Source organism: Strigops habroptila, chromosome 5 (genome assembly GCF_004027225.2).
Source record: "Strigops habroptila isolate Jane chromosome 5, bStrHab1.2.pri, whole genome shotgun sequence".
Lineage (NCBI taxonomy): Eukaryota > Metazoa > Chordata > Aves > Psittaciformes > Psittacidae > Strigops > Strigops habroptila.
In genome coordinates, this window is record NC_044281.2 from 20,366,228 (window position 1) to 20,392,858 (window position 26,631).

General features: G+C 38.6%; 1 protein-coding gene across 12 annotated transcripts in view; it reads right to left on the bottom strand.

The window, feature by feature from the left end:
• The window catches only part of MYO3B (myosin IIIB), a 206,768-nt gene that overhangs the window by 139,413 nt on the left and 40,724 nt on the right, over window positions 1-26,631 (bottom strand). For 11 of the 12 annotated variants that reach the window (XM_030486037.1, XM_030486038.1, XM_030486040.1 and 8 more), the window contains one exon: window positions 16,938-17,083. In XM_030486037.1, coding sequence (XP_030341897.1) covers window positions 16,938-17,083 — 146 coding nt within the window. Of the gene's footprint in view, window positions 1-16,937; window positions 17,084-21,692; window positions 21,756-26,631 lie in introns of those variants that run through there. The other variant, XM_030486042.1, reaches the window with a different exon arrangement.

Here is a 26,631-nt window from a genome sequence, read left to right on the forward strand (position 1 = left end):
TACACAATACTCCAAGTGAGGTCTCACGAGAGCAGAGTAGAGGGGCAGGATCACCTCCTTCGACCTGCTGGTCACGCTTCTTTTGATGCAGCCCAGGATATGGTTGGCTTTCTGGGCTGCGAGTGCACACTGAAGCCGGCTCATGTTAAGCTTCTCATCAACCAACACCCCCAAGTCCTTCTCTGCAGGGCTGCTCTGAATCTCTTCTCCACCCAACCTGTAGCAGTGCCTGGGATTGCCCCGACCCAGGTGTAGGACCTTACACTTGGCTTGGTTAAACTTCATAAGGTTGGCATCGGCCCACCTCACAAGCGTGTCAAGGTCCCTCTGGATGGCATAAAAAAACATTAGTACCACATCAGGTGGTTTCAACAAGCAAGTACTCTATTCCTCAACAAATCTGGGGAAAAAAATGAATGTGTCCTTTTGGAAACACCTACATTTTCTAGCACCTAACAACACTAAAAATATACAGTGATATCTTCCCTACTTTTTCTGGAGTGCAGAGTTCTGACACAGTTCTACTGAGATCCTCCCAACTGAATACACCAAGATGTTAAATTTTCCTCAAAGAGAGCTCTCGCAAGGAGCATTTACTGTATGTTTGAGTTGGGAAGGCACTATCTACATCTGTGGAGTCTTGAAAAAGTCATAATAGATTCTGCAAGACTTGAATATCCAATACAAGAAACAATGAAATTAAAAAGAAACAAACAAAACCAAGACAAACCCAAAACAATCCACAAACCAAAACCCAACCAAAATTTTAAAATAAGCCAGATGAGAAGTAAAATATATTTGCACCAATAAAAATACAGGTTACAATATGGAACACAATTCTGCCTTCCCTCCTGAATTTCCTCTCAGTAATTAATTAGGAGGAACTAAGAGGTGATTATACATGCATTGACATGACATGAACACTCAATTTTAAATAACATGTAGAATGGCTAAACATGGAAGAAAATTACACTTTCATCAAGTCAGATCTTTGTTTTCGTTCCAATGTAAGATGTTTTCTGTTCTTTTTGTTTCCCCAGACAGTTCAAGCAGATGCTGCCTGTAAAAGTCTGATGAGTTTGCATGCTGGCAACAGATCATGGATCATCAAATTGCCCAATATATCTATCTTATTGTAATTCAGAACATCTTTACTCAGCACTTGTTCTAATATGTGAACAGTCTGATAACAGGGAATCTGATATAATCTGTACTGTGAATGAAGAAACCTAGAAGTTACATTTTGGCTAATTCAACCAAAGTAAACGACGTAAAGTCAAATCACTTTGGTCCTGCCAGGTAGAAAGATGAAAGCTGGTACTACTATTTTCTTCCTAATGTTCTCAGAGACTGTCGTGCTGGATGCCAAAACACAGATACCAACTCTCTCAAGAGATGTTCCTTTCCTTGCCTGCCCCCCAGCTACTGAAGCAAGGTTTGCATAGGAAAAAAAAAAAAGTAAGTGCTCCCTTTCCAAAAGCACAGGAGTTTTTTCCCCAGTTCTTGTAGATGTAATTGTTTTGTAAATACAACTTTCAGTCATTGGATCGCATCATTTATTTCCCATTAGAAGGCTAATCTTAAATACCTTATACCCTTGGAGATAACCAGAGCTATATTCAAATTGCCTCTAACCTTCTTTTGGATACACTAGAAAATTATTGGCACTCTTTTTCAGTAAAGCAAACATAGTTCTCTTTTAAAAAAATTACATGTCTCCTGGAAAATTGACTTGGTTTTGATTAGTTTTACCAGCTTCTTTTTCTGTTTTCTAACCTAGTTTTATGCTTTCAATGTTATTTTTGAAAGGTTACTAACACCACCAGACAGGTTAGTCCAGTGATTGTCTTGTTCAGACTGAGCAAGTGAATTATTCTGTTCACTATCTGAATTCCCCCTTAGACACCTATAGGGATGACATGAACCTTTTTATCACAGCACAGACTAACGCAGCCTGGAAAGGACCTCAGGAGGTGTTTACTCCAACCTCCTGCTCAAAGCAGAGTCAGCTATGAGTTCAGGTCACATTTTTCAGGGCTTTATCCACTCAGGTCTTCACACTGTGAATTCATTTTCAGTCAACTTTCCACAAGGATTTCTTAAGTTATTGTGACAGGCAGCACTTTGAAACCCATCCGCTTGAACACACCTTTTGCTTGGTATCCCTACATCCCTAAGATCACATTTAGCTCCATATAAATACTGATGCTACCACAGAACTGACTTACAGACCCAGTCACCATGACTTCATCATTATTTACCCCTTTCTTCCTCCCCATTTTCCCTTCTCCATTCACTGCCTACTATTTCTTCAAACAACACTACTGTAACTTTTATGAACCTAGCACCACACAGTCATTTAACCTATGTTTCAGTTTGTTCTTATGTAAAATATGGTCTCTCTGCACAGAATGCAGTATTTGCTGTCTTGCCTGGGAGTTTTTCTCAGCTTCACAACTGTGGTGAAAACTTGCACGTCCTAGAGGAACTCTTGAGAGAAGATGCAATACAACTGTAATCTAAATGGCTTTTCATTATCATAAAATAAATCCACTGAAATCATTATTAACTCCCCGAATACTGTAGTTAAAAAGATTTATAACCAATGTCTACTCTAATAAATACTGCTTTAAAATTTTTATGAGTTCTACCTTATGATTACACCTGTGATAGGAAAGAAATATAAGACACTAATTGTTCACAGTAAATGTGTAGATATGCGTAGTACTTTACCACTGTACTAGTAATGAGTAATGATTAAATATACTGCAAAGAATTTCAACATTAATCAAACTGATAACTGTAACAAGCAAATCGATACTTTTCAAAGCACAGCTTCTTTTCACCACATATTTTTGCAAATAGTGTGATTACTTATTACTGCATATTTCTGGAAATTACTTCAGAGGGCAAAGCACATAGGCATTTGGTGACTTTTTATTAGAAAAATAAAATAACCAATGCACACTCATTACAATTCTAAGGATAATTACAATCTTGCTAGAATGTGACTAGTATCTAAAAAGTTTGTTTTTCTTTTTCTTCTGCTTCTATCAGTCAGTGAATTAATTCCTTTGCAAATATGGAATCAACATTCTATTTATGAGAAAGGCATCTGTTCTTCAGTTTATATTGATGAATGTCTCTGGTACTATGAAAAGTATGAGGTGACTTACTCTCTCTGAAATACCAAACTATGTGAAGAGATTACCTTTTTCCATGCAAAAATCTAATCTAATTTACTTGGCTCAATTCATTATAAGTAATGTGGGCTACTGAATTCCTACATTAACCACAGCCTATAAACCCACAGGGCTAACGGCTTGAAATGCAGTTTAACTTCTTCAGGAGTGCAGTCCAAACAAGAACAGAATTTTATTTATTTTCCTTCAAACATCAAGTTCTAACTTACATCTATAAGACACAAGAATGGCAAGTTGCCTGCACAGCACTTGCCCTGCAAAATAGTAAGCTGAATGTGCAATAACTCTCAGAAGTGTGTATTTTGCAAGTGCAACCTATGGGTAAAGAAGTATGCAAAAAAATAAAAAGGATATGTTTGGCAAAGTAGACATCATAGGCAAAATATGCAAGTTTTAGGAATGCAAATATATACATTCATTTTTAATTGTCAACTGATGTGGCTTTAACCCGAGAGAGAGTTCCAGACTTAAGCAAAAAAGCAACTTTGCAGCTCCCCCTGCAACATCCTCCCTGTCAGCATTATGGCTCCAACCCCACATAACTTTCCCATCGACGAGCAATTAGGAAGGGGTCTACAGGTTTTTCCACTATGCAACAAGGCTTTAATTCAAACATTACCTTCCCCAAGACCCACCACAATAAAAAAAAACCCCTCTCTGGATCAAAAATGTAGATGGATATCATGCTAGGCCATTCTTGACCGGCAGAACCACAAGGTGAGGTAGGCTGACTAAGGATCCTTCACAGCCAGGAAGTCTGAGGGAATCACTCATCCGGTGTACTCCTCAGGCAGCACTGACTGGAAGGCTCTTGTGAACCTAGACTTTAATGCAAAGCTCTTCTTAAGGAAGTTAGATGTGGGAATGTCAAGTGTTCTCAATTCTGGGTGAGTCATGTCCTCAAATCCAACATACTGCAATTTGCAGCCTCTGTGTGCAGTTGCAATAATTGGTATTTGGGGCCAGCAAAAGGACTTCAATGAGGAATTCAATTTTCCTTCTTTCCAGTATTCAGAGAATTTAACACAGTAACTAACGCTTCATTTGCCTGCAGCTGCTTCAGAAAGAGAAAGGAAAAATAAAAGGGGAAAAAAAAAAATCCCCAACAAAACAAAAGCCCATGAGTTTAAATTTAAATTCTGAAGGTCCATTTTAAAAAGGAAGCAGAATGCAATTTTAACAGACCCTAAATAGTCTGCTTCATGCACGCTCACTTAATACCGAACCAAGACATTCTTAAAATTTCAAGCAGGAAAACCTGCTCTGGTTACCTTGGTGATAAACTAAAGACAGAAATTGCACATAATTGTTGCTGATGTCACTGCTCCCAGTTGTTTCCAAGGTTACAGAGTACCTCAAATAATTGTGATGTTTCATTTCTGGACTGTATTGGAAGCCCATTTTCTGTTCTCAGTAAATTGTTTAGTGCTGCAGGTAATCTATCTAAGCCTTATCTAATAAAGCATCAGCAGCCTCTCAGCATCTGGAAATGATGTAGATTTATATGTTGAAAATATAGCTACCTAGTTCTTTACAGAGCAATTTGACTCCTAGATTATCTCAATTATTTTTATCCTAAGAATCTATTTCCATAACAAAGTATATTAATCAATATAAAAATATCTGAACACTAAATGTCTTACTGCAAAGCAATATTACGTGTGAATTATCTACCTGGAAGGAAGCTGTTCTCTTGGCTGAATGGTGGAAAATTGGCTGTTAACTATTTAAAAGTGACTGATTTTCCTACCATCTTTAACTCATTTTAAATGCAGAGCACAAGTATTTTGCTACACTAAAAAAAATCAGCCATGCTACATCTTCCCCATTGCAACCTCCAGTTTACCATGCACCATGAATCTCCTTAAAAATCAGTAAGTACTGTAGGTAAGGATTACCTTGCTACCCTCACAGTATTTCTACCTCAGGACAACTACAGATAATGCCATTAACTACCGTAGCTCTATCAAAAAACAGGAAGCAGTTTTGAAAACACACTAAAAACAATGTATTTTAGTTTATGAACATGAATAGGAATTCATATTCCTATATGAAAAGGAATATGAATATCAGATTGTAGACTTCATAGCTCAGCTCTATCCCCTAAATCTAAGCCACATTTCAAATCCTCACTTCTGAAGGAGACAACAGTTAGTAGATGTCCACCTAGCACCTCTCCTCTTGCTGGATGTGCCTTTCATCACTTGACTGCTCTCAGACTGCAGGGCTTGACCTTGTCAGCATGAAATCTTCCACTAGAGCAAAACAAAATGGCACTTACTGTATCTTAGCAGTCTGTTATTACTTATGCAATGGATTTTGAAAAGTAATAATTTACTTTAGAAACTGGTTGACTAAAACAGTTTATGTGCATTTAATGCATGAAATGAACTGCATATGGAGTCACTAAAAATGCCTGACAGACATCTCAGCTTCTACCTAGAGTGCAGAGAGGGTGAGAGTGCAGCACAGAGAATAAAACAGAATATCAGAGGTGATTCTTTTTTTGTTTTCTCAGAAAATGGTTGAGAGCTGAGCATGCTTATTTTCATGATTATTTGAGATCCTCAATGAATTCATTTCAGCTGCATACATTTTAGCTCTTATGTATGTAATTCCCATGAATGTTCTAGCAACAAATATACTGGCAGGAATGTTTGTTTGAACAGTCTGTTTTAAATAAGCACCGAAGAATATACATATAAAACAATACCCTTCTGTTTGTAATTGCATGTATTCATGAGAAATCCGGTTGAAGGAGAGACTCTTAACAAATCAAGAAAAGGCAACATACTATGCAGGCAAAGTCTTCCCTAACAGATAATGCTTACAACAGACTATTCAACAACAAGCCACAGAGCATGAATTACTTGCTGAAATTAGGCTATGAAGACATCTGAACAAACAACGCATCTGCAAAATCAAATTCTACCTGTACACAACTTACAAAATTGCACCATGATGATTTAATTTTAAAGCTGATTCTCTACTGTCTTATGTAGTATATAAAAATATTTGTTAATATTTTCTCAAATATATTAAAATGTCATAAGGTAATGGGGTATAGACCCCATTTTGCTACAATAAGGCTACTTACTGCATACACTTCAATTTTTAGATCTACTGACAGACCTAAACGACTGATCTACTGAAAGACCTAGTTATACATGCATATTTGGTATGGTCTTAGACATAAACAGCTCTCTGCTTTTTAGACACAGACAGCATAATGATTACCCATTGCTCAGTTCAACCCTGGCACAAACCTATTTAAATCTGATATTCAAACCCTAGGATGATGTAGCAAAGTGCACTCTCAGTGAGGAGCAGCTGATACACCAGAAGGTTGTGCTGCCATCCAGAGGAAGAACCTCAACAGGCTGGAGGAATGAGCCAACAGGAACTTCATGAAATTCAGTAAAGGGAAGTGCAAAGTCCTGCACCAGTATATGCTGGGGTCTGACCAGCTGGAAAGCAGCTTTGCACAAAAGGACCCAGGGATCCTTTTGGACACCAGCTTGAACATGAGCAACCAATGGGCCCTTGTGGCAAACAAGACTAACAGTATCCTGGGCTGCATTAGAAGTGGTGTTGCCTGCAGGTTGAGGAAGGTGATCCTTCCCCTCTACTCAGCCCTGGTGAGGCCACAGCTAGAATATCATGCCCAGTTCTGGGCAGGATTGATACTGGAAGATATAAAGCTGCTGGAGACAATCTAACAAGGATCACTAAGATTGATTAAGGGACTGAAGCACCTCTCACAGGAGGACAGGCTGAGACAGGTGGGGCTGTTTAACACTCAGAATAGAAAGCTCAGAACAGATATTATCAATACATATAAATACATGAAGGGAGAGTGTAAAGAAAACTGAGCCAGTCTCTTTTCAGTGGTGCCCAGTGACAGGGCAAGAGGTGATGGGCACACACTGAAACATGGGTCGTTCAGCCTGAACATCAGGAAACACTTTTTCATCACTGTGAGAGTGACTGAGCACAGGCACAGGTTGCCCAGAGACATTTTGGAGCCTCCACCCTTGGAAACACTGAAAAGCTGTATGGACACGGTCCTTGGCAGCCTGCTACAGGTGACCCAGGTTGAGATACAATCATAGAATCAACTAGCAGGAAGGTTGGACAAGATGACATCCAGGGGTCCTTTCCAACCTCAGCCGTTCTGTGATTCAGTGGAAGAAGATATAGTCAAGTACACACACTTACTGGCATTTTTTAAAACGCATCAATAGTTCACTTTCTGCGAAATCAGTGATCCTGAACTCTGGAAAAATCAAACACAGAATGGAGATTAAAAGAATTTTAACAGAAATGAAACACAGGAGTGCTTCTCAGAATTTCCACTAGCTACCTAACAACATATTTAGGGACCTAAATAATTTTGAAAATCTAATCATACTTGACTTGCTCGAGATTATATGAGCAGTCTGTAGCCTGCTGAAGAACTAGTATTGGTCTTCCCAATCCTCAATCACAGATCTGTATTCTTTTCCACCTACACATAGACTCTATCCTTTAACTGATTTACTATTCATATACCAACCAAGAAGGATCCTGAGGACCTTGTACTTCTGCTCATTAGATATTTCCACAGTACTCTTAGATGTAACACGTTACCTTACATTCTTAGTGTTTTAGATTTTCCATAAAAATACAATCACGAAGTAATGAAAGTTCAATTTATCAGGCAATAAAATAATGTGTAAAAGTCAAATTATTCATTAGACAAGTATACATAGCTTTTGTGGACAGCATGATGCCCCACCTATAACCATAGGCAGAATCTGGTCTTTCCAAGTAGTCTGTCACATTGCTGTAACTGCAATTTGCATTCCTATTAAGAAATAAACAATACTGCACTCTGAAACTTGTAGACTTCCTGTCAAATTATGCATTATAAGACTACATTAATCAAGTTCCTTTAATTACTTTAAACACTTCATTTTAAATAACAACAATTCTATTAATCTTCAGGCTTTTGTTTCACAAACGCAATAAACTCTTAAGCTTTAGTGTCCTACAACACATACTTGTATTTCTTTACTGTTCCAATCAACAGCAGTAAAAGTATATGCTACATGATGTATCAGTATCATGTCAGTACCAATGCAGATGGCAAAATCACAAAAAAGTTGGGAAAGCCAGCTGCAATATGAAAGCCTACATTAGAAAATGTTAATATTAAGTGTTACCTCCAAAAATAACGTCCCCACAACAGCTCTTAGCTGTTCAGATGGATGAAACTACCTGTAGTACACCAGGTGCCCCACACTGAATACAACAAAGCAAAGTGAGGGTACAAATATTTTGGCTCCTCTGTCTCATATGCCTGACCCAGATTCACACTATCTATTGAAGTGAAACAGGTCTCTTCTCTCTCTTGACATGATCATATCTTATAAATGACAATAACTGCATACTCTTAAAGAACTTCAGAAATCATTATCAAAATTGAAGATACAGTGTATGCACAGGAAACACAAAGATAATTACACTGCCTACCTACAAACTACCAGGAAGCTGAAGTTGCAATGCGGTAGGAGGTGAAGACACCAGGTTTGGTTCTGCTAGAGCCAAGTCAGCTCCTGAAGCAGTCAAGCATTACCAAATTCAAACTAATAAGCACTCCCAACAGCTTTAGGTCTCAACACAATACAACACAGGTGAAGAACTACACCATTAAGTGAGTACTCACAAGCTCAACCCCATCCCACTCCTGGCTATTTAACATGAATTAATGAAGCATAATAATTTTTAATGGAAATTCATTTAACTCTCAGTTTTCATGGGTTAGAAAATTAAATAAACATTTCTTATCACCAATCAGTTTTAAAACAGGTGCCTTTTACTGCTTTCAAAAGAGCCGCACTTGACTGATACAGACATGAGAGAATTTGGTTCAGTTTCTGTTAAGTGTCAGCTGTCAGTGTAACCTAGAAAATTCCTCTTAATTTACCACCTCCATGTAAGTACAATTGCAAAAAGATCCTGAAACACAGGGTCTTTGCAACATGATCCGAAATCTTCACTTTACACCAGTATATACACTCACCCTTTCCAGACTATAATGCACAATCTTCTTTTTGCCACACTATTTCTCATAGCCATTTCTTTCATTTTCAAAATTTGAAATCAGTGCTACCTTAAGAGATAGCACTGACATGATATAACATTTCTCATAATATAACATCATTTGAAGAATTTATGGACCTATTTTACTTTAAAAAGCTCAGGTGTAATGGTATTTGCGAATCATTTACTTTGTAATACTTTGCTAAAACAGACACACCTACCTAGTGGCAGCAGATGGAAAAGGTTAGAAGTATCAACTCCCAAATTACCAACTTTGCTAGGCCACCTTCCCTTCATAATTTAGACCCTTCTGTTGGAGATTTGAAAATATATTCTAGACAGATGACATGTTAACAGAATCATTTCATGGTTCAGTGTCTTCACAGCATGATTTATCTCTTATCTCTAGGCACTGGAGGTCCCTTTTCAGGAGATTTATGAGTTAGATCCAAGAACTCATTTTGATGAGGAAGAATGTGTGCATCATTGCAAAACAGAACATTAACAAGATAATGCAGTTCCAAGAAAAAGTCGCATGCATGTGATATCACAACTGTTTCCAAGACATTGCACATTCGTATAATAAAATGTTCATGAATGAAAGAGGATTTTTAAAATCTGCATTAGTCCATGAACATGTAACCCCTTCTCTTCCAAATCTATACAATACATACAGAAATAAGGTCCAGAAGGCTAGTGTTTAATGAAACATCTAGCTTAAATTTTAACTGACATTTTCTTTTTCACTCCACTTTTGCTATAGGATATTTGCTACATTTTCTGTAGGGCAAGTGGTTAACCACTGGAAGATGCTTAAGCACCTAGCCCAGAGCTCAGGCCATATTATCAAAACTACAAAGTTAATATATGCACACCTTAAAAAAATACCGTTTTCTAAAGTGCTCAGTGTCCAGCATCTCCTGCTGTAAAGCACTGATCAGGTTTTCAGGGGAGTGCAGCACTGTGGCATCACCTATTTTTCATGCCCGACTTGAGACACTCAGTGAATTCTGAGGGTTCACTTGCCCTCTGAAATCAGCTATTTTGTTAAGATAAGTTAAATTTCTAATCACATTTTATGCTGCTTGACTCAATGAAAGGAAACCTTTTTACTGTTCTGTTCAAATAGAGACTTCTGGTAGCTGTAAGATAGAATTCTAAATGTGTGTGTCTATCAGTGTGTGTCTGATTCAGGACAAGGATCAAGAATGTCTGTATTGCGTTGCATGGCAAGGTTTGGTAGTGGGGGGGCTACAGGGATGGCTTCTGTGAGAAGCTGCTAGAAGCTTCCCCCGTGTGCTATAAAGCCAACGCCAGCAGCTCCAAGACAGACCTGTCACTTACCAAGGCCGAGCCCATCAGTGACAATGGTAATGCCTCCGGGATATAACACAATTAAGAAAGGGGGAAAAAAGTTGCTGCACAACAGCAATAGCAACCAGAGAGAGAATTGAGAATATGTGAGAGAAACAAACTTGCAGACACCAAGGTCAGTGAAGAAGGAGGGGAAGGAGGTGCTGCACGCAGTGGAGCAGAGATTCCCCTGCAGCATGTGGTACAGACCATCGTGAGACAGGCCCCCCTGCAGCCCACAGACAACCATGGTGGAGCAGATACCCACCTGCAGCCCATGAAGAACCCCACACCAGAGCAGAGGGGTGCCCAAAGGAGGCTGTGACCTTGTGGGAAGCCTGTGCTGGAGCAGGCTCCTGGCAGGACCTGTGGCGCTGTGGAAAGAGAAACCCTCGCTGACACAGGTTTGCTGGCAGGACTTGTGGCCCCCTGGAGAACCCAGGCTGGAGTAGTCTGTTCCTGAAGGACTGCACCCTGTGGAAGAGACACAGGCTGGAGCAGTTCATGAAGAACTGTAGTCCATGGGAAGGACTCACACTGAAGAAGTTCATGGAAGACTGTCTCCCAGTGGAGGGACCCCATGCTGAAGCAGGGGAAGAATGTGATGAGTCCTCCCCTGAGGAGGAAGGAGCAGCAAAACATGTGATGAACTGACCGCAACCCCTGTTCCCATCTCTCCTGGATTCAGCTACAGCAGCCATTTTTTCTCCGTCTTAGTAGCTGGTGCAGTGCTGTGTTTTTGACTTTCAGCCTGGGAACATCGCTGATAACACCGATGTTTTTGGTTGTTGCTAAGTAATGTTTACTTCAACCAAGGATTTTCTCAGTCTCATGCTCTGCCAGGGAGGAGGGGAAGCCAGGAGGAAGTAGAGACCATGACACCATCCCATCCCCCCTGCGCCACTGTGAAGAGGAGACAGGGAAAACTGGGAGTAAAGTTAAGACCAGGAAGAAGAGAGGGGTGGGAGGAAGATGTTTTTGAGATTTGGGTTTATTTCTCATTATCCTACTCTGATTTGATTAGTAAAAAATTAAACTAATTTCCCCAAGCCACATCTGTTTCACCCATGACAGTAATTGGCGAATGATCTCTCCCTGTCCTTATCTTGATCCACAAGCCTTTTGTGGTATTTTCACTCTCCTGTGCAGTTGAGGAGAGAGAGTCATAGAGCGGCTTGGTGGGCACCTGGCGTCCAGCCAGAGTCAACCCACCACAATGTCAGTTCAGCAGTGCACGTATGTCACCCACTCACTTCACACTGCAAGCAGTTTGTTGTTACAGTTTAAAACACACTAAAAATGGAGGACAGGGAGCAGCACATCTGTTTGCAGTCTTTCAACTAATGTTATTTATCTAACAGAAGCATTTATGAGCCTTTCAATAGAATCTTTGTTATAAAATCCTCACACTGAACAGGATGGGGGAAGAGAACCGCAAATAAAGGGTAAGTTATGTTCTTTACTTAGAAAGGCACAGCAATCTGACAAGACAATTGCTGTTCATGTTGCAGAGATAGAGGCGACAGAGAGACAGAGGGATGCGATTGAGGCCTTGTTATCTACAATGTCCTGTTAAGAACTATCATCAAAGAAAACACTTTTAGGAGACAGGATTCTGACCAGAGACAAAAGTATTTGAATCTTTTTCCAGCAATGCTGAAAGGACAGAGATGTGAAAACTATAAAACAAAAACAATTACAAAAATACAGAGCTAAGAACCTCAGAGCACTAATGAAGAATGCAAAAATCAAACATGTTCGTGCCATCAGAACTTTCCATTTTATGGAATTCTGCCTGGAATTTCTTTATGAAATTCCAGCCTTAATTTGACAGTTCACAGAGCTATCACTATATATTGTGTCATTTCCATATTAATACTAGCCTGCACAGAGAAGAATGACTGGAAAAATCCTAATTTCAACAGTGTCTCAATGAGATAAATACCTAGGATAAGATAGAGAGACTGTTCAGGGCAACTGGAAGGTTTTATTGTGAGAGTTCTACACAAGAAGACATCTCAAAGATCTTGGGGGTATGTAACTGCTGTGACTGTTAATACAAAATCATTCATTCAATGGTTGATTCAAGCCCTATAAAGTCAAAGTGAAGACTCACTGATTTCAACTATATTCACTTAAGACTACAGCCTTAGCTCCACAGCTCACTGACACTCAATGCCAAGGCTAACAGCACAATTACTGACTCTCTAGAAAAAAGCCAATGACTAAACTGACACAGAAACTTAACTACTTTATTCCCTACTTGAGAATGGAAGAATTCTGTAGAAAGAAATACAAAGATTTCTGTGTCTAGCTTTGGCAATTTTGCCATTAATAGCATTTTCAAGTACATTCATGAGAACAGATTTTTCAGTGCTTGAAAACTCTCACAAAGTTTTCTGCTAATGTAAAGAAATCAGCAGCACACGAAACAGACTAGTCTAGCACACTGAAGGCAGTATAAATAGAAACGTATGGATCAACTGTAGTCAAGAATGTAAAGGAAGAAGGAAATAATTCCTGATAACTCTGTCTGAATGATGTCCAAGTGTCATTTACTGTGAATAACAATTTCATCTCTTCTCCAAACTAAGGTCAAATCAGCCCCATCAACAACAGTTATTCTGGGAGAACACATATAGAAATCAGATATACGCAGTAAATCAATAGCCCACTACATTTGTTGCTCATTATTTGCAGTAGCTTTTTACACTTCCAGATAAAATGGCGCTTTACTGTAGGGTACAACAGTCACACCATAACTGTGCAACACACTTTGGTGTCACTTCATATTTGTGCATTTAGTCCATTTAACAATAGCTGAAACCTGATTTGCCAATTTCCCATCAAACCACAAGAAACCCCAGCTGAAAGTGCAGCTGTTATCAACAAGTTAAATTCTGTATCTCTGTCAGAAATAAGAGTATGGGTACATACACAAGGCTGTATAAATATAAGCCTATACTGCTTCCCGAGCAAGTTCTTGAAACTACCAGAATCCCAGAATTAGAAGTGTGTGCCTTAGTATTCAGCTCCATTGTACTCCAATATTAATATGGTTTGAATGGCAAATTACAGTTTTGAGACAATTTTAGCAACTGCTAACCTCCTGCTAGTTGCCATTTTCCAGGTGAAAACAAAATCTAGCCGAACAAGTTCTTTCTCTCTATATCCCTCAGGAGCAGTAAGCTCCAGACTTCACCTGAGAGCAATGCCGTCACTATTCATGAACTGAGGGCAGTCAGCTGAGTGAGCCCTTCCTCCATCTTACCAGATGTGCAGAAGCACATCTTGATTTAAACAACGGGTGGAACAGAGTCCGCTGTAGGGAAAGCCCAGGCAGAAGCCTCCTGCTTTCTGCAGGACAGTAGTGGTTACCACCCATCGGCAGAGGCAAGAATTTTTACTGCATGAATATGCTGCCTCTCATTCACTCTAACCTAAGCCGTTTGACTGCAGGTATCAGCAGAGCAATTTTAAGACATGAAGATCCCTGTGCTCAGCAGAACTGCTTCTGGAGATGTCGTAAGTGCCAGTCTCAGTTAAGAAACTTGTTGAGTCCAGAGTCTAACTGTAGTCTCACTGATCCAAAAATTACAGCTGAGAGCTTTGGCTCAAATGCCCACTGAATGCAGAGAAACTCTTGAGTAAGAAACTGAGAAACAATAACAAAAAAGAGAAAAGAAGAAAGAGGAGGAAGAGAAGAAAGAGAGGGAAGGAAGGGAAGGGAGGGAAGGGAAGGAGAAAGGGAGGGAGGAAGAAAGAGAGAGAGAAAGAGCAAAAGAGAGAAAAGAGAGGAAGAAAGAGAGAAAGAATGAGAAAGAGCAAAAGAGGGAAAACAGAAAAGAGAGGACGAAAGAAAGAGAGGAAGAAAGAGAGTGAAAGTGAGAGAGAGGGAAGGGAGGGAGGGAGGGATGAAAGGAGGGGAGGAAGGGAGGGAGGGAGAGAGGGAGGGATGAAAGGAGGGAGGGAGGAAGGCAGGAAGGCAGGAAGGCAGGAAGGAAGGAAGGAAAAGAAAGAGAGAAAGAGAGAAAAGAAAGACAGAAAGAAACCCAACAGGGTTCCCTTATTTTTTGATTGGATCTTACAATGGCATTAAGTCATGTGGAGAGGGGCAATAGGGATTGACTGTACCTTTCCTCTTCTCATAAGGCAGCTAAGGGTTACCAAATAAAGCTAAGAAGTGGCACACACAAGGAGAGAGTTATTCCAATAAAATATAGCTGCCCTACAGGATTCTTTGCTACCAGAAGTTATAGTAGGTGAGAATTTGTATTGGACAAATTCAGAGATTGTACTGAAGGATACTAACTACCTAAAAATGACTAAATGGTTTAACATTTGCATTTACAACTTCAGACCAGATACTATCATGAAAGCAGAAAGTGTAAAGATGCCAGACCCCTGAGCTCAGAGGATTTTGAAGAGTCTCAGAAGGTGAGCTGCAGTGCTTCTATACATCACTGCTTGAGCACTCACAGCCAGTGCTTGGAAGAATCACTTTCAACCTGAGAGTAGCCTCAATGCTCATGTTGAAAATGCTGTTAAAAAATGTGTGAATTGCAGCACAGATATCGGGAACTGCACTAAGAGTACTTCTAAATTGTCTAACTACTATGAGAGGGGAATGCACCTTTTACTATTGCTCTGAATTGACTTCAAACAAGCACCAGGAGAGAAGCGCTGTCTCCTATAGCCCAGAACCTTATGCCATCCAGCACTCACCACTGCCCACTTCATGTAATATGAAAGCATATTTACCAGCAGCAGGGTTATAGCTTGTAAAATGCAAAGCAGAGGCAAATGTCTCAACTTAAAAATTGCTACCATTCTATTTAATAAATGTACCCATTACTTAGTTAATCAGATAGATACTTCACTTTTGTTTTGCTAAGTCATACAGAGATGCAACAGCAAATAAGGAAAGAGGTAAACTATTCATAGAAATCAAAGCCTCTACCTGCCCTATTCTACATATCTTCCCATTGCTTGCTGATACTTTTGGTACAACTTCTGTCTCTTTAAACTGTTTTGAGCATTGATAAAATTTATAGATATTGCTTTAGTAATCTGAGCCTCCCTTGCTGCCTTAACTGCCAGGACCTGTTTTACACTTGTGCAAAGGCAACAAGATGAACCACTCCTTCAATATGAATAATTTTGGAAAGAGTGGTGACAGTTCATGTCTGAGCTGGGTAGAAAGAGATAACTATATGACGCAGAACCAGCACAACTGCATCTGCATATAAATAGACTTAATCAGAAATGCAAATTGCAATCAGAAGAAATTTTGAAAGCCTATGATAACTGTGCAGATAACAAAAGGTCAAACACTTGTACTGCTAAAGGCTTAAAAATGTTATCAGTCTCTGGCAATTCTTTCTTCATGAGCAAAATGTGGAAAAAGACAAGTATATGCCAGTCTAATCAATGATGGACAAATTCTTTCTATATTTGTTCTATTATTACAACTGTTCTGCTGTTAAACTCTATTTTACAGTGTCAATCTCATCTTAACTTATTCAGGAAGATTCAACTAACTGAAAATGTGGCTGGCCCATCCCTGGCAGTGTTCAAGGCCAGGTTGGATGGGGCTTTAAGCAACCTGGTCTAGTGGAAGGCGTCCCTTCCATGGCAGGGGGGTTGGAACTAGATGATCTTTAAGGTCCCTTCCAACCCAAACCATTCTGTGATTCTATGAAAACAAAATAAAACCAAAAATAGCATGAAATATTATGGCTAATTTACTTGACTATACATAGAGGGAATTTCTATCTCTTTTTCATGTCCATGGATGACAATCAAAATATTCCTGTTTTAACATCCTCGAGTAAATTAAAAAATAAATTATTACTACAGTTTGCTGAAACTGCCAGACTGCTCCACAGCGTTGTCAAAATTGTGTGATTTTCTTCCACAGTAAAACAAGCCTCAGACTCTAGGGAAATAACATTTAAAAATGTTATTCAACAGTTACAAATGTTGGCTTCTTCCTGTTTGAAACAAATGTTTTCATCGACAGTAGCTAAGAAAAGTACTTCTGAACGGAGGTACCTTGATACTTTATGACATATTCTAAGAATAAAATAAATGTCTTTATCATTTCAAGGTGTTCTAAGTGTAAATCATTGTAGAATTCAGGCTGAGAAAAAGAGTCTTTAATATTCCAGCTTTTTAATGTCTTTTCCAATTAAATATTCTTAGGATTTGAAGCACAACCGTTTACCAGATATTTCTCCTTTGGCTAGATTGCCTTCGAACAAACTAGTGAGTGAAGAGAGCCATCTAGTGCCATACCTTGGAATTTTAAAAAGGGTTTTCACCGGATGCATGTCAAATAAGGGAGGGTCTCCATCCCCCAGTTCAATAGCTGTTATTCCCAAGGACCACACGTCACATCGAGCATCATATGAGTAGTCATACTGTTGTTCACAAGCAATGACCTATCAGAAAAAAAAAAAAACAGAGAAAACAACGCTTTAACCTAATGTACAATTGACATCATCTTAGACATGAAAGTCGGTTTTGAGTCATGTCTAAAATCCTATGTAGCTTTCAAATACGTATGTTTGCCTGTACATCCCAGTTAGGAAAACCCCGACAAAAACGTAACAGTAAATTACAACTTATCTGTGGTTTCTTTTAAAAAACAAATCAACACTCTCCCTCTGGTTTTTTAACTACATTAAGCTCCACAGGATGCTTTAAATATCTATCCAAAGAACATCACTCTACTAAATTCTGGTTTTGAAAGCACTTCTAACAGAACTCTACTACAATAGCAGAGAACCCTATTGATGTTGTTCTTATTAACTTCTATGACTATTCATGAGGCTAGACTGATTTGCACAGCTGGTCTTAGATAAAAATATTCCATCAGTCATTTCTGCCAATTTAATTTCATTATTAGTTTGTCTCTACTCAATTTGAGTAGTTTAAAAAAAATTTAAATAACATACTATGTAGCTAGTCTAAGAAAAACTGTCGTTAACAGGAATCTCTCCTTGGACATCAGAACTGTTTAACATTACAAACGTGATGCACACTTCCAGCTAACCCACTGTTTGTATTCTAATCATAAACTAACTATTCATACAAACTGGAAACAATTCTGCATCTAAACATGAGAGTCAAACTTTAGCCCTTATCTTTGCAAGGATACAAAAAATCACAGCTTCACTGCCTTTTATTCTATCATGATTTGAGATGTGTCTCGAAGATTATCTTCCCAAATCTCACCAATTGACCAATTGCTTTGAAAATATGTCAGATCCCCACATACTGCTATTATCAGCTTCCATTATTTCAATTTGGGACAATGTTTTGCAGAGATGCCAATATGCAAGTCAGCACCCTAGATAGGTGCTGGCAAAGCACCACTCACTGCCTGCTGTGAAAGAAAACCTTTCCTGGAGAAGCTGCTGATTCCAGCTTGACCTCTTGGTTACTTTATCTATGAGCTGCACCTACCCAAGGTGTTCCTGCCTCTGGTCGAGATTCTATCCAACAAGCTCCAAGGACCTGTCCACCTCTTAGTCTAGAACTCGGGACCCCATCATACAGAACTCATCATATATTTCATCAGAAGAGAGGGGTGTTTAACATACTAGTTAAAATGATACCAAAATGGGGGGAGAGGGGGTTGTTGGTTGGTGGGGAGGGGGGTTGGCAGTAAAGCTGGACATTAATTAATTCCTTTGCCACGTACTGATAGTTCAGTTCTTTTCCTAGAGAAAATCAGTCCAGAAAAATTAAGACCTTTCCTGAATTTTCTATCAATGTTTTGTCAAGTGTTGAAAACTCTCTCTTCCTCCTCATTTTTCCAGGTTAGTATGCCAAAGAACTTTCTTTCCAAATACTACTGACATTGGTATTTCCCCTTTATTGCTGTAATGTCAAAGAATCTTCTGAGAGAATATTAAACCAGTGTTTCTCATCTATTGCCTGAGGAACACTGGTGATCTGTAAGACAACTGATAAAGTGGTCACCAGAATGTCTGCAAGCCATCTGAGAAAAACATGCATACACATTCCCCTGCACATCAACTATCAGATAAACAGAATGGGGAAAAATGAAAATAAGCACTGCAAAGGATGGTCCAGAGATATTTTCTTTTTCTTCAACTGGAAGAGGCAGAGTTTTGCTAGCTAATGTGGTGATTTTCAAAGTTGTCACGCAAAGATCATTTCCCCATCTCCCTTGTCTTCAACAGAAGTGAAAGCTCTAAAATAAATACTTCTTTGTTCTTCAAAGAGTTCATTATAGCCTTGATCTCATCCCAGAGATCCCCCTATCTCTTGAAAAAGATGAGTTTTACTGTGCAGTAGATAGATAGATAGATTCTGTGCAACTCAGGCTTTAAACCACCACCCTTATTTCAGAGGCCTATATGACAATGTGATTTCCTTATATCATGCTTTAAAGAGAAGGAAAGAAATAAAATTTGATGCGAAAACTTGTAAGAAAGTCAATATGAAGATCCATCAGAGAGATTAAATAATGTATTATAAGGAGACCATACTGGTGTTGGCTGGAGCTTCCTACACTGCAGTTTTGCTCAGAGATTGAAAGGGAAGTTTGTGTTTCTTGATTATTTTTGTTTCTTTATAGAGTTCCCCAAACCAACTGTATAATCAAGGACACCCCTCAATAAAAAATACAAAAAAATGATGCAGATCAACTTCCAGATCATGACTCAGAAGCTGCAAGTGGCTTGTCCGTATGTGACTAATTGAATGCACTGCGTTCTCCTTCCTTTTTTAACACATGCAAAACAGTTACCTGCTTGGTTAAAAAGCTGTTAGAGCCCATGTCCTGGAAGTGACCATCTCGGAAGTTGCCTGGTTCTCATCAGTGTGCTGAGTCCTTTGCAAACTTCTCTGTTTGTTCTCCAACTTTATGATGCAGAGGAATAAATTTTCATTTTCAAGGGAAGGAAAAGAAGGGCCTGCACAAGGTCCCACTGGACTTTGCCAGTGCCAGACTTAGCTGGTCTCCCACATTCAAAGACAATACCACTTTTTCCTCTTAAAGCACATCACAATTACTTCTAACTACAGGCTGACGGCGAAACTTGTTATGTATCTCAGTCTTAGAAAGTTTAAGCTACACTAAAATAACATGAGCATCAGAGCGCTTTGCACTCATCATATATGGGAAAAAGAAAGTATACTGCTGCTGCTGTTTCAAAAAGGAAAAAGGCCTGAGATTTTCTCAACTTCACAATGTATCACCTACCAATGAGAAAATAACGTATCTTTATATGTCTTCTGCTCCACAGCTAACAGTTACACCTCCAGTAAACACGGTACATGTCGGTCAAGTGACACTATGGCAAAATACTGGCACTCTAACCAAGGGGAATTAAACACTATCAGATTCTCCTCCACTCCAATATCAGAGCCTGCAGCGATTCTTTTAGAAAAAATATTCCTATTAATCTGCATTCTTTTTTGTTTGTAAAAATTCAGCCAGTAGTCTGTTCAACCCAATATGTTTTACACAGTAGCTTGACTATAGTGAGATCAGCATCACAGAAAACATACAAAATGAACTGCTCTTCTGATACCAAGTATGCAGCATACATATCAATATAATGGTCACTTTGGTTTGAAACAAGTTTTCAATTTCTGTGGGATTTATTAGAATCCTGCCAAGTTATGCACCACTTAAAAACACATAAATGCCACTAATTTTCAATTTTAACACAAGAGTCAAATTTTACAGCTTTTGCCTTGATGAAGGGAAAGTGCACATTAGCAGTTTGCTTTATATGCTGGCTAGCAGACAACACTGCCTTGAAATCTAAGTTCTCTCAGTCACAGTTTACAAGCCAAGTCCTTGGGAATGCCCCAGTCCTGTTTTGCCTTGAAAACTATTGCAACTACTTGCAGAGCAAATGTCTCTAAAAAGCCAAACATAAAAGGAAAAATACAATTTATTTATCTTTTATTATGTTCCAGTCTCTGTTGGGAACTCAGAGATACCTTTTTTTTTGGAAACATCTGTCCTTTTTGGTCAGGGTTCTGGAGCTGAGACTGCCTCTCAGCTCTGTTGCTGCCTGCTCTGCCCAGTGGGGCATGAAGATAGAGAGCCCAGAAGAAATGATCTGAAACTGAAAAGAAATGCTACTTCCTTTCTCTACCTTTTGCAAAGACATCATCACATCCATACCTATTTCATATCCAGCAAAATCCTCCCCTTCTTGTACAAGCAAAAAAGAAGGTAGTTTGCTTTGCTGCAAACACTGTATTCATGCCCAAGCTTTAGGGGAGGATGCAGTTAATCTTGAGATTCACCAGTAAACACTAAGGGAATAAACACCAAGTCTTTCCCTTTGGCATGGGCTGGTTACATGCACACAGTGACCCAGGTTGCTAAGGAGACAGGCTGTTACTTTTTGTATTAGTTGTAATTTCATCACGATTTCATGCCCAGCCATACTGCGGTAGGAGGGAAAGCACCTAAACACCACACAGAAAGAGACAACGTGATGGTAGCTGTCAATGCTAATTGTGCTGAGGGTCATACTAGGACAGGGTGAAGTGGAGGGAATTCACTGGTCTGGCAAGGATGGCACATAAACAAATCAGTCACACTAACTGGAGGGAATTTGGAGAAGCCAGTGACTAAGCATTCTGTGTGATTTACCACTTCTACAGAAAATACAAAACTTCAGAGAGATATATAAGATCATTCTAACCCTGACTAGAAGACCTCATATTCAAAGATATAATTCCACTTGTTCTGAAATCAAGGCAAAGATTTCTTTGACTTCAGGAAGCCCATAAGTTGATCACAGATGTATCTAAAAGAAGGAAAACAGGTAATACAGAGAACTACCTGTTATTTGTACAGTGTCACACTGACATGTTGACAGAGAGGAAGCTATACACACGTTCAGCTGAAGCAAAATACATCAAACCCTTTTAAGTTTACCTAGAATTATTAGAAGTGAACTTACTTTCATTTTGCCTCAGTACATACAGTGCACGTACAAAGTATAGCTGCAAACATACACAATACCGTTAACACCAGTACAGATGTGCTACCTGGAGACGACTGCTACACAATTAGTGCTGGTGACCCACGCGCAGAAAGAAGTCTGGAGTTTAAAAACGTTGAAGCTCCTGAACTAGGGCGGTGCTGTGCTTAGCTGACGTGGCTAACTAAGCAGCTTATGAGGTGTGTGAGCACAATGCTGAAAAGCTCTGCGCATGTAAAATGAAGGTGGCTCAAAACTGTTACCCTTGCTGCAAGGAGAACAAAACTGCTAGCCATGCAAGTCAAATGGAATAAACCAACCGAACTTCTGTGCTCCACCTGACACTATGTAACCCAACTTATCTACATAGGAAATATAATAGCAAATATTCTTCTAATTACTATGCATGGGTGGGAGGAAGCTATCTTTCATTATACCATTTAGCAGCACTGGGGATACTGAATTATCCAGGCCAAAGCAATACCTATCTATCTCTATCCCTTCCTCACTTCCCCTTTCCCTCTCTCCTTTGCTCCCCCCCCAAAAGCACATTCATATAATCAAAAAAGAGCAAATTTGTGATTGAAATTGGTTCCATATTCTCTCATTTTGTTATTTGGATTTTGGTTTCTTATTCATCATCATAAAAATTTTTCCATGGTGTATCAGATAATAATTACATTGTTAGAAAAGTTCCAAGAACATTCTGCCACTGACCTGCTGTAAGTCCCTAAGCAAGCCATTCCACTTCTATGTCCCTCAGTTCTTCCACACAATCTTGCCCTGTCTGTTTAGATCAGACTGTTCCCACTCTTCCCACTCTGCCTTCCCACACTGACACTGCAGTAGCTCCTCTCTGGCATGCTCATACCTACTCACTACATGTACCACAGGACACGCTCAAACCCAGTGCTGCATTTCAAGAAGGCAGCTGGTATTCCCTAAGAATAATTTCTAACACACTGTGGTGTCCCACTACTTTAACCTCCTAAAGCAGCGATGTAATTCCCAGGTCTTTGCCAAGTAGGCTATTCCTTTTCACACTAGGCTTAATATATACTATCACAATTATAAGTAATGTTAAACAACAAGCAATTGTCCAAATCACATTGTAACAAAAATCTGTTATGAATGTTTTAATGCCACCATTCTTTATTTTTACCATTTATTTACTGCATTTATTATTTCTACCCATTAAATGTGTGGGATTTTCAATTACTTCACTATTAATAATCATGGTAGATAAACACAAATTCTGTAAAAGCAGCAGAAGTCTTCTCTATTCCTACCTGTGAAGTTTCTTCCTAAGAACAGTTATTTTTTGTAAATTATGTTTTCAATCTTACCTCACTTACTGTAATTCACAAGGTTAAAAAAAAAATGTAAAAGCTAATTCAGTAATCTATCTAATCATTACCTCTAAGAGAATAGTTATTACACCTTCATGGAAGATCTTACATGGAAATATTTTCCTTTTTAGAGAAGGTACATAATTCCTTATATGTCCCTAACACAAAATATGCATACTGTTTCACTGTACAACTGTTTTTAAATGCCTTTCAGGCAGAAAAATAAGTGTATATATGTTCTTGAAATCTATATCCTATTTATACTAAACAGTGGATTTCTACAATTCATTATAAATCAGAATTTACAAAATTCCATGCTTATTTGGCATTTAAAACTGTAGTGAAAATGTGTGTATCAGAAGAGCTAATGTTAGCTAATAAGGAATCAAAGTGAAGAGACCTAGAGCTGTTAAGAGGATGCTGACTTGAGTCCCATGATGTAGGCAAAGGGCTGGAAAATAAGCTAGGTTGAAGTGTGACGAAACGAGAATATATTCAGTAGTTTCAAAGGAATGTATCACTGTACTTGTTTAAAGTAAATTAAAAACATAAGCCCAGGTTAGTGATGGGGTTGTCTCTTCTACACCGTTTTTCCAACTCAGTATTTAACTACACATGAAACGTATTTACTGTTAAATGGACTTTTTTTGTAATTTTTTGGTGCCTCCTCAGAGAGGTAAATACGAGAAATCAGCCCTAGTTTACCAAAATGAGGATTTTTTTTTTTTTTTGACAGAATTCTAAGGTCTGAATACAGCCTTTACTGTAATGAATATTGGCCTCAGTGGAAAAGCTGCTGCGAGTCTTTGCAAAATTAGATTTTTCCCTTCATATATTTTTCAACTACATTAACTACATTAAATTACTTGTTGGGGTGCTTTTTTTTACCAGTTTGGTTGATTTTTCTTTAGATTATGCAGAAACACAGCTTTATACTGAAACAATGCAAATATTACTCATTGTTTCAGGATTAGGCTTATTGCACACACATATGATTAAAGTTTAAAAAACCACACAGGAACATTGGAAAAAGAAAACCAATTTAAACTAGTCACTTACTGTTCTAACACTTCAGAAATTTATTCTCATGCTCAGACATATTGAACTTTATCCCAAGGAGTATGCCTTGATTCAGCAGGTGGAAAGAAAACAATCTGAGGCAGTCTCACTGATCATTACTTCACCTTGGCAGGATGGTAACAAACATCCAAAATACAGAGTTAACACAGCTTTAAATAATAATATTACATCTGAAATCCCTCTGTAATTAATAGCAAAACAAAGCCAAGATTTTACCACTGGTTAACTCATTGTTACAGAACTCATATGATACCTTTACCAATGTCCCAACCTTTCTTACGGTCACGTGTCATATTTCAACACATAATTCTTCACAGGATCACCTATGTTTTATTAATGTTCCTTCTAAAACCCAAGTATTCACGCACCATTGTCATTTTTAGCAGTTATCAGTAAAATATATAAGCATACTCCCAATGGTTTTAAATTACTTTCAGCGTCTCTCCAGTTCTTTCTGACTTCAAGTATCCTATTCTTTTTCTCTTTCTGTTCTTAAAATAGATCCAGGGCAAAGAAAACATGTACAGATTCTAACTGAGCTGGTTTCAAGAGTCAAATTTCCTGCTAGATTATGACACATTTAGGAAAAAGGAAAACCGCAATTCTATTTGAACTAGATTTTGTTCAGTTCTGCGCTAGAGGTTGAAGACAAAACATGTTAAGGCTTAGAACTAGAGATGTATAGGTAGTTCAGTTCAAAAGTTTCCAGTCTGATTCCTCCTGCTAGCATTCAACACAATTTATTTCAGCATACAAGCAGCAGATTTTCCGTACTTTAAGTGTTTGGCAAGAGACAGGTTTAAGCATCCACCATATTTAAACTATGCTACCTTATTTATCTTTTTTTGGCATGCCTGTATTCAGTGTTCCAGTTTCTGTATGTCTGTGGTTGTAAGTGTGAGACAATACTAATTAGGTTAAACAGCAATAATGATTGATTTTCAGTGAGTCTATTTTAAAGCTGCTCTCAAACTGCTGCATCCCTGCCAAGTTTTTCTGTTGCTTCCACACAGCCCAGTTATTCCCTCTATTTTCAGTTTTCAGCAAAATTTTTGTTAATCACACACTCTGCTCAGAACAAATGCTCAAGGACAGACCTTTTTGATTTGTCCTGTTGCTGCTAAACAAGCCTCACAGTCATCAGAAAAAAAAAGAGCCCTCGAAGATGTTTGAATCACTCGAAATGGTTATAAGCTGCTGCTTTTCATACTGCCAGTAAGAACACTGAGCTGAACAGAACACCTTACATCACCCTCACCCTATTTTCCTATGAACTTTTGCTATTGCAAGTACCATGCCATATAATCCCTTTGATACATTTTGCTAACTTAATCTTAAAATACAATGGTTTTCCTCATTATGCAGACTATTCCTGATCCTACCCATTCTAGTTTCCAGCATATTTGTCTCCTGCTTATATCCAGTTATTCATATCTGCCAGTTTGAATAATCTTGCATCATTCTTTTCCAAGTTGTATTTTCCTGGGGTTTACCCTGGAAAATATTCCCTGTCAGCTTCATTTCACAAGGTTCATCTCTCTGAAATGCTCCTGTAGTGTCTTCCTCCAAGGCAAGCTTTTCCACATCCCCTCTCCACTCGCCCTTCAGAATAAATCCATCTTTCTTATCATTAGATGAGACCCCACGATTGCTTTATGCATTGACTGAGGCTCCTATGTTTCACACATAGATAATAAAAGTCCAATTGAAAAAAAAAATAAAAAAAATCCTACTCATCATGCTTTCTATTTCTGATTAGTAACTTTTCCTTCCTGTCCAGTTATTTTATGGTATTTTGGAGCTTGACATAGATTCTATCCTATGTCAAAACCTTTAGACAGCCAGATTTTTGCAACTGTTAAGTACTTTTCTAGGTTTTACTGGTCTCACCACAATTCCATCTAGAAAACGCTGTTCCTAATAAGCTGCTACCCAAGCAGAGTTTTTCAGTTTATTGCAGTCCTAATCTTTCACCTTTCACATAAAAATTTGGCTGCACCTTTTAAATCTACCAGAAAGATCTCCCCAGAAGTAAGGCAAATTGCACCTCACAAGCCAGTAGAAATATGTCATTCGTATAAACACAAAGAAAGCAACTGTAGTGACTTTAGCATGAGTGTTACGCAACTTGTCATTCAAAAGCCATTTCAACAACGGCGTAACGGATATCTGAGCATCTTACAGCTGTTTTGCAGATTGGTACCTCTATGAAGCCTCATCGGCAAGGCTCACACAGGCATGCAAATGTGAGATGAGTTACTATGCTTATGGTACTGGTTATTTTGAGAAATCTTCAAAATCAAAACAGGAAGCACTCAAAGCTACTTCTGTTCCTGTTTTGATGTGCTAGGCACATAACATACCTTGCTTATATGTGTGTTGTATTTTCAGGTCAAAAATTTTCACATCAAAATCTCTGCTTATTTCTTTGGCTTTTTAACTCAAGAATTAATATTTTCAGGCAGGATGGGAACATAAATTCAGTATGATTGCTGCCTTTAATGGTAATTATTCAAGCAAAACAGTACTGTAAAAATAACATCTAATAATCCCAGTTTAATAAAATATTTCACGATA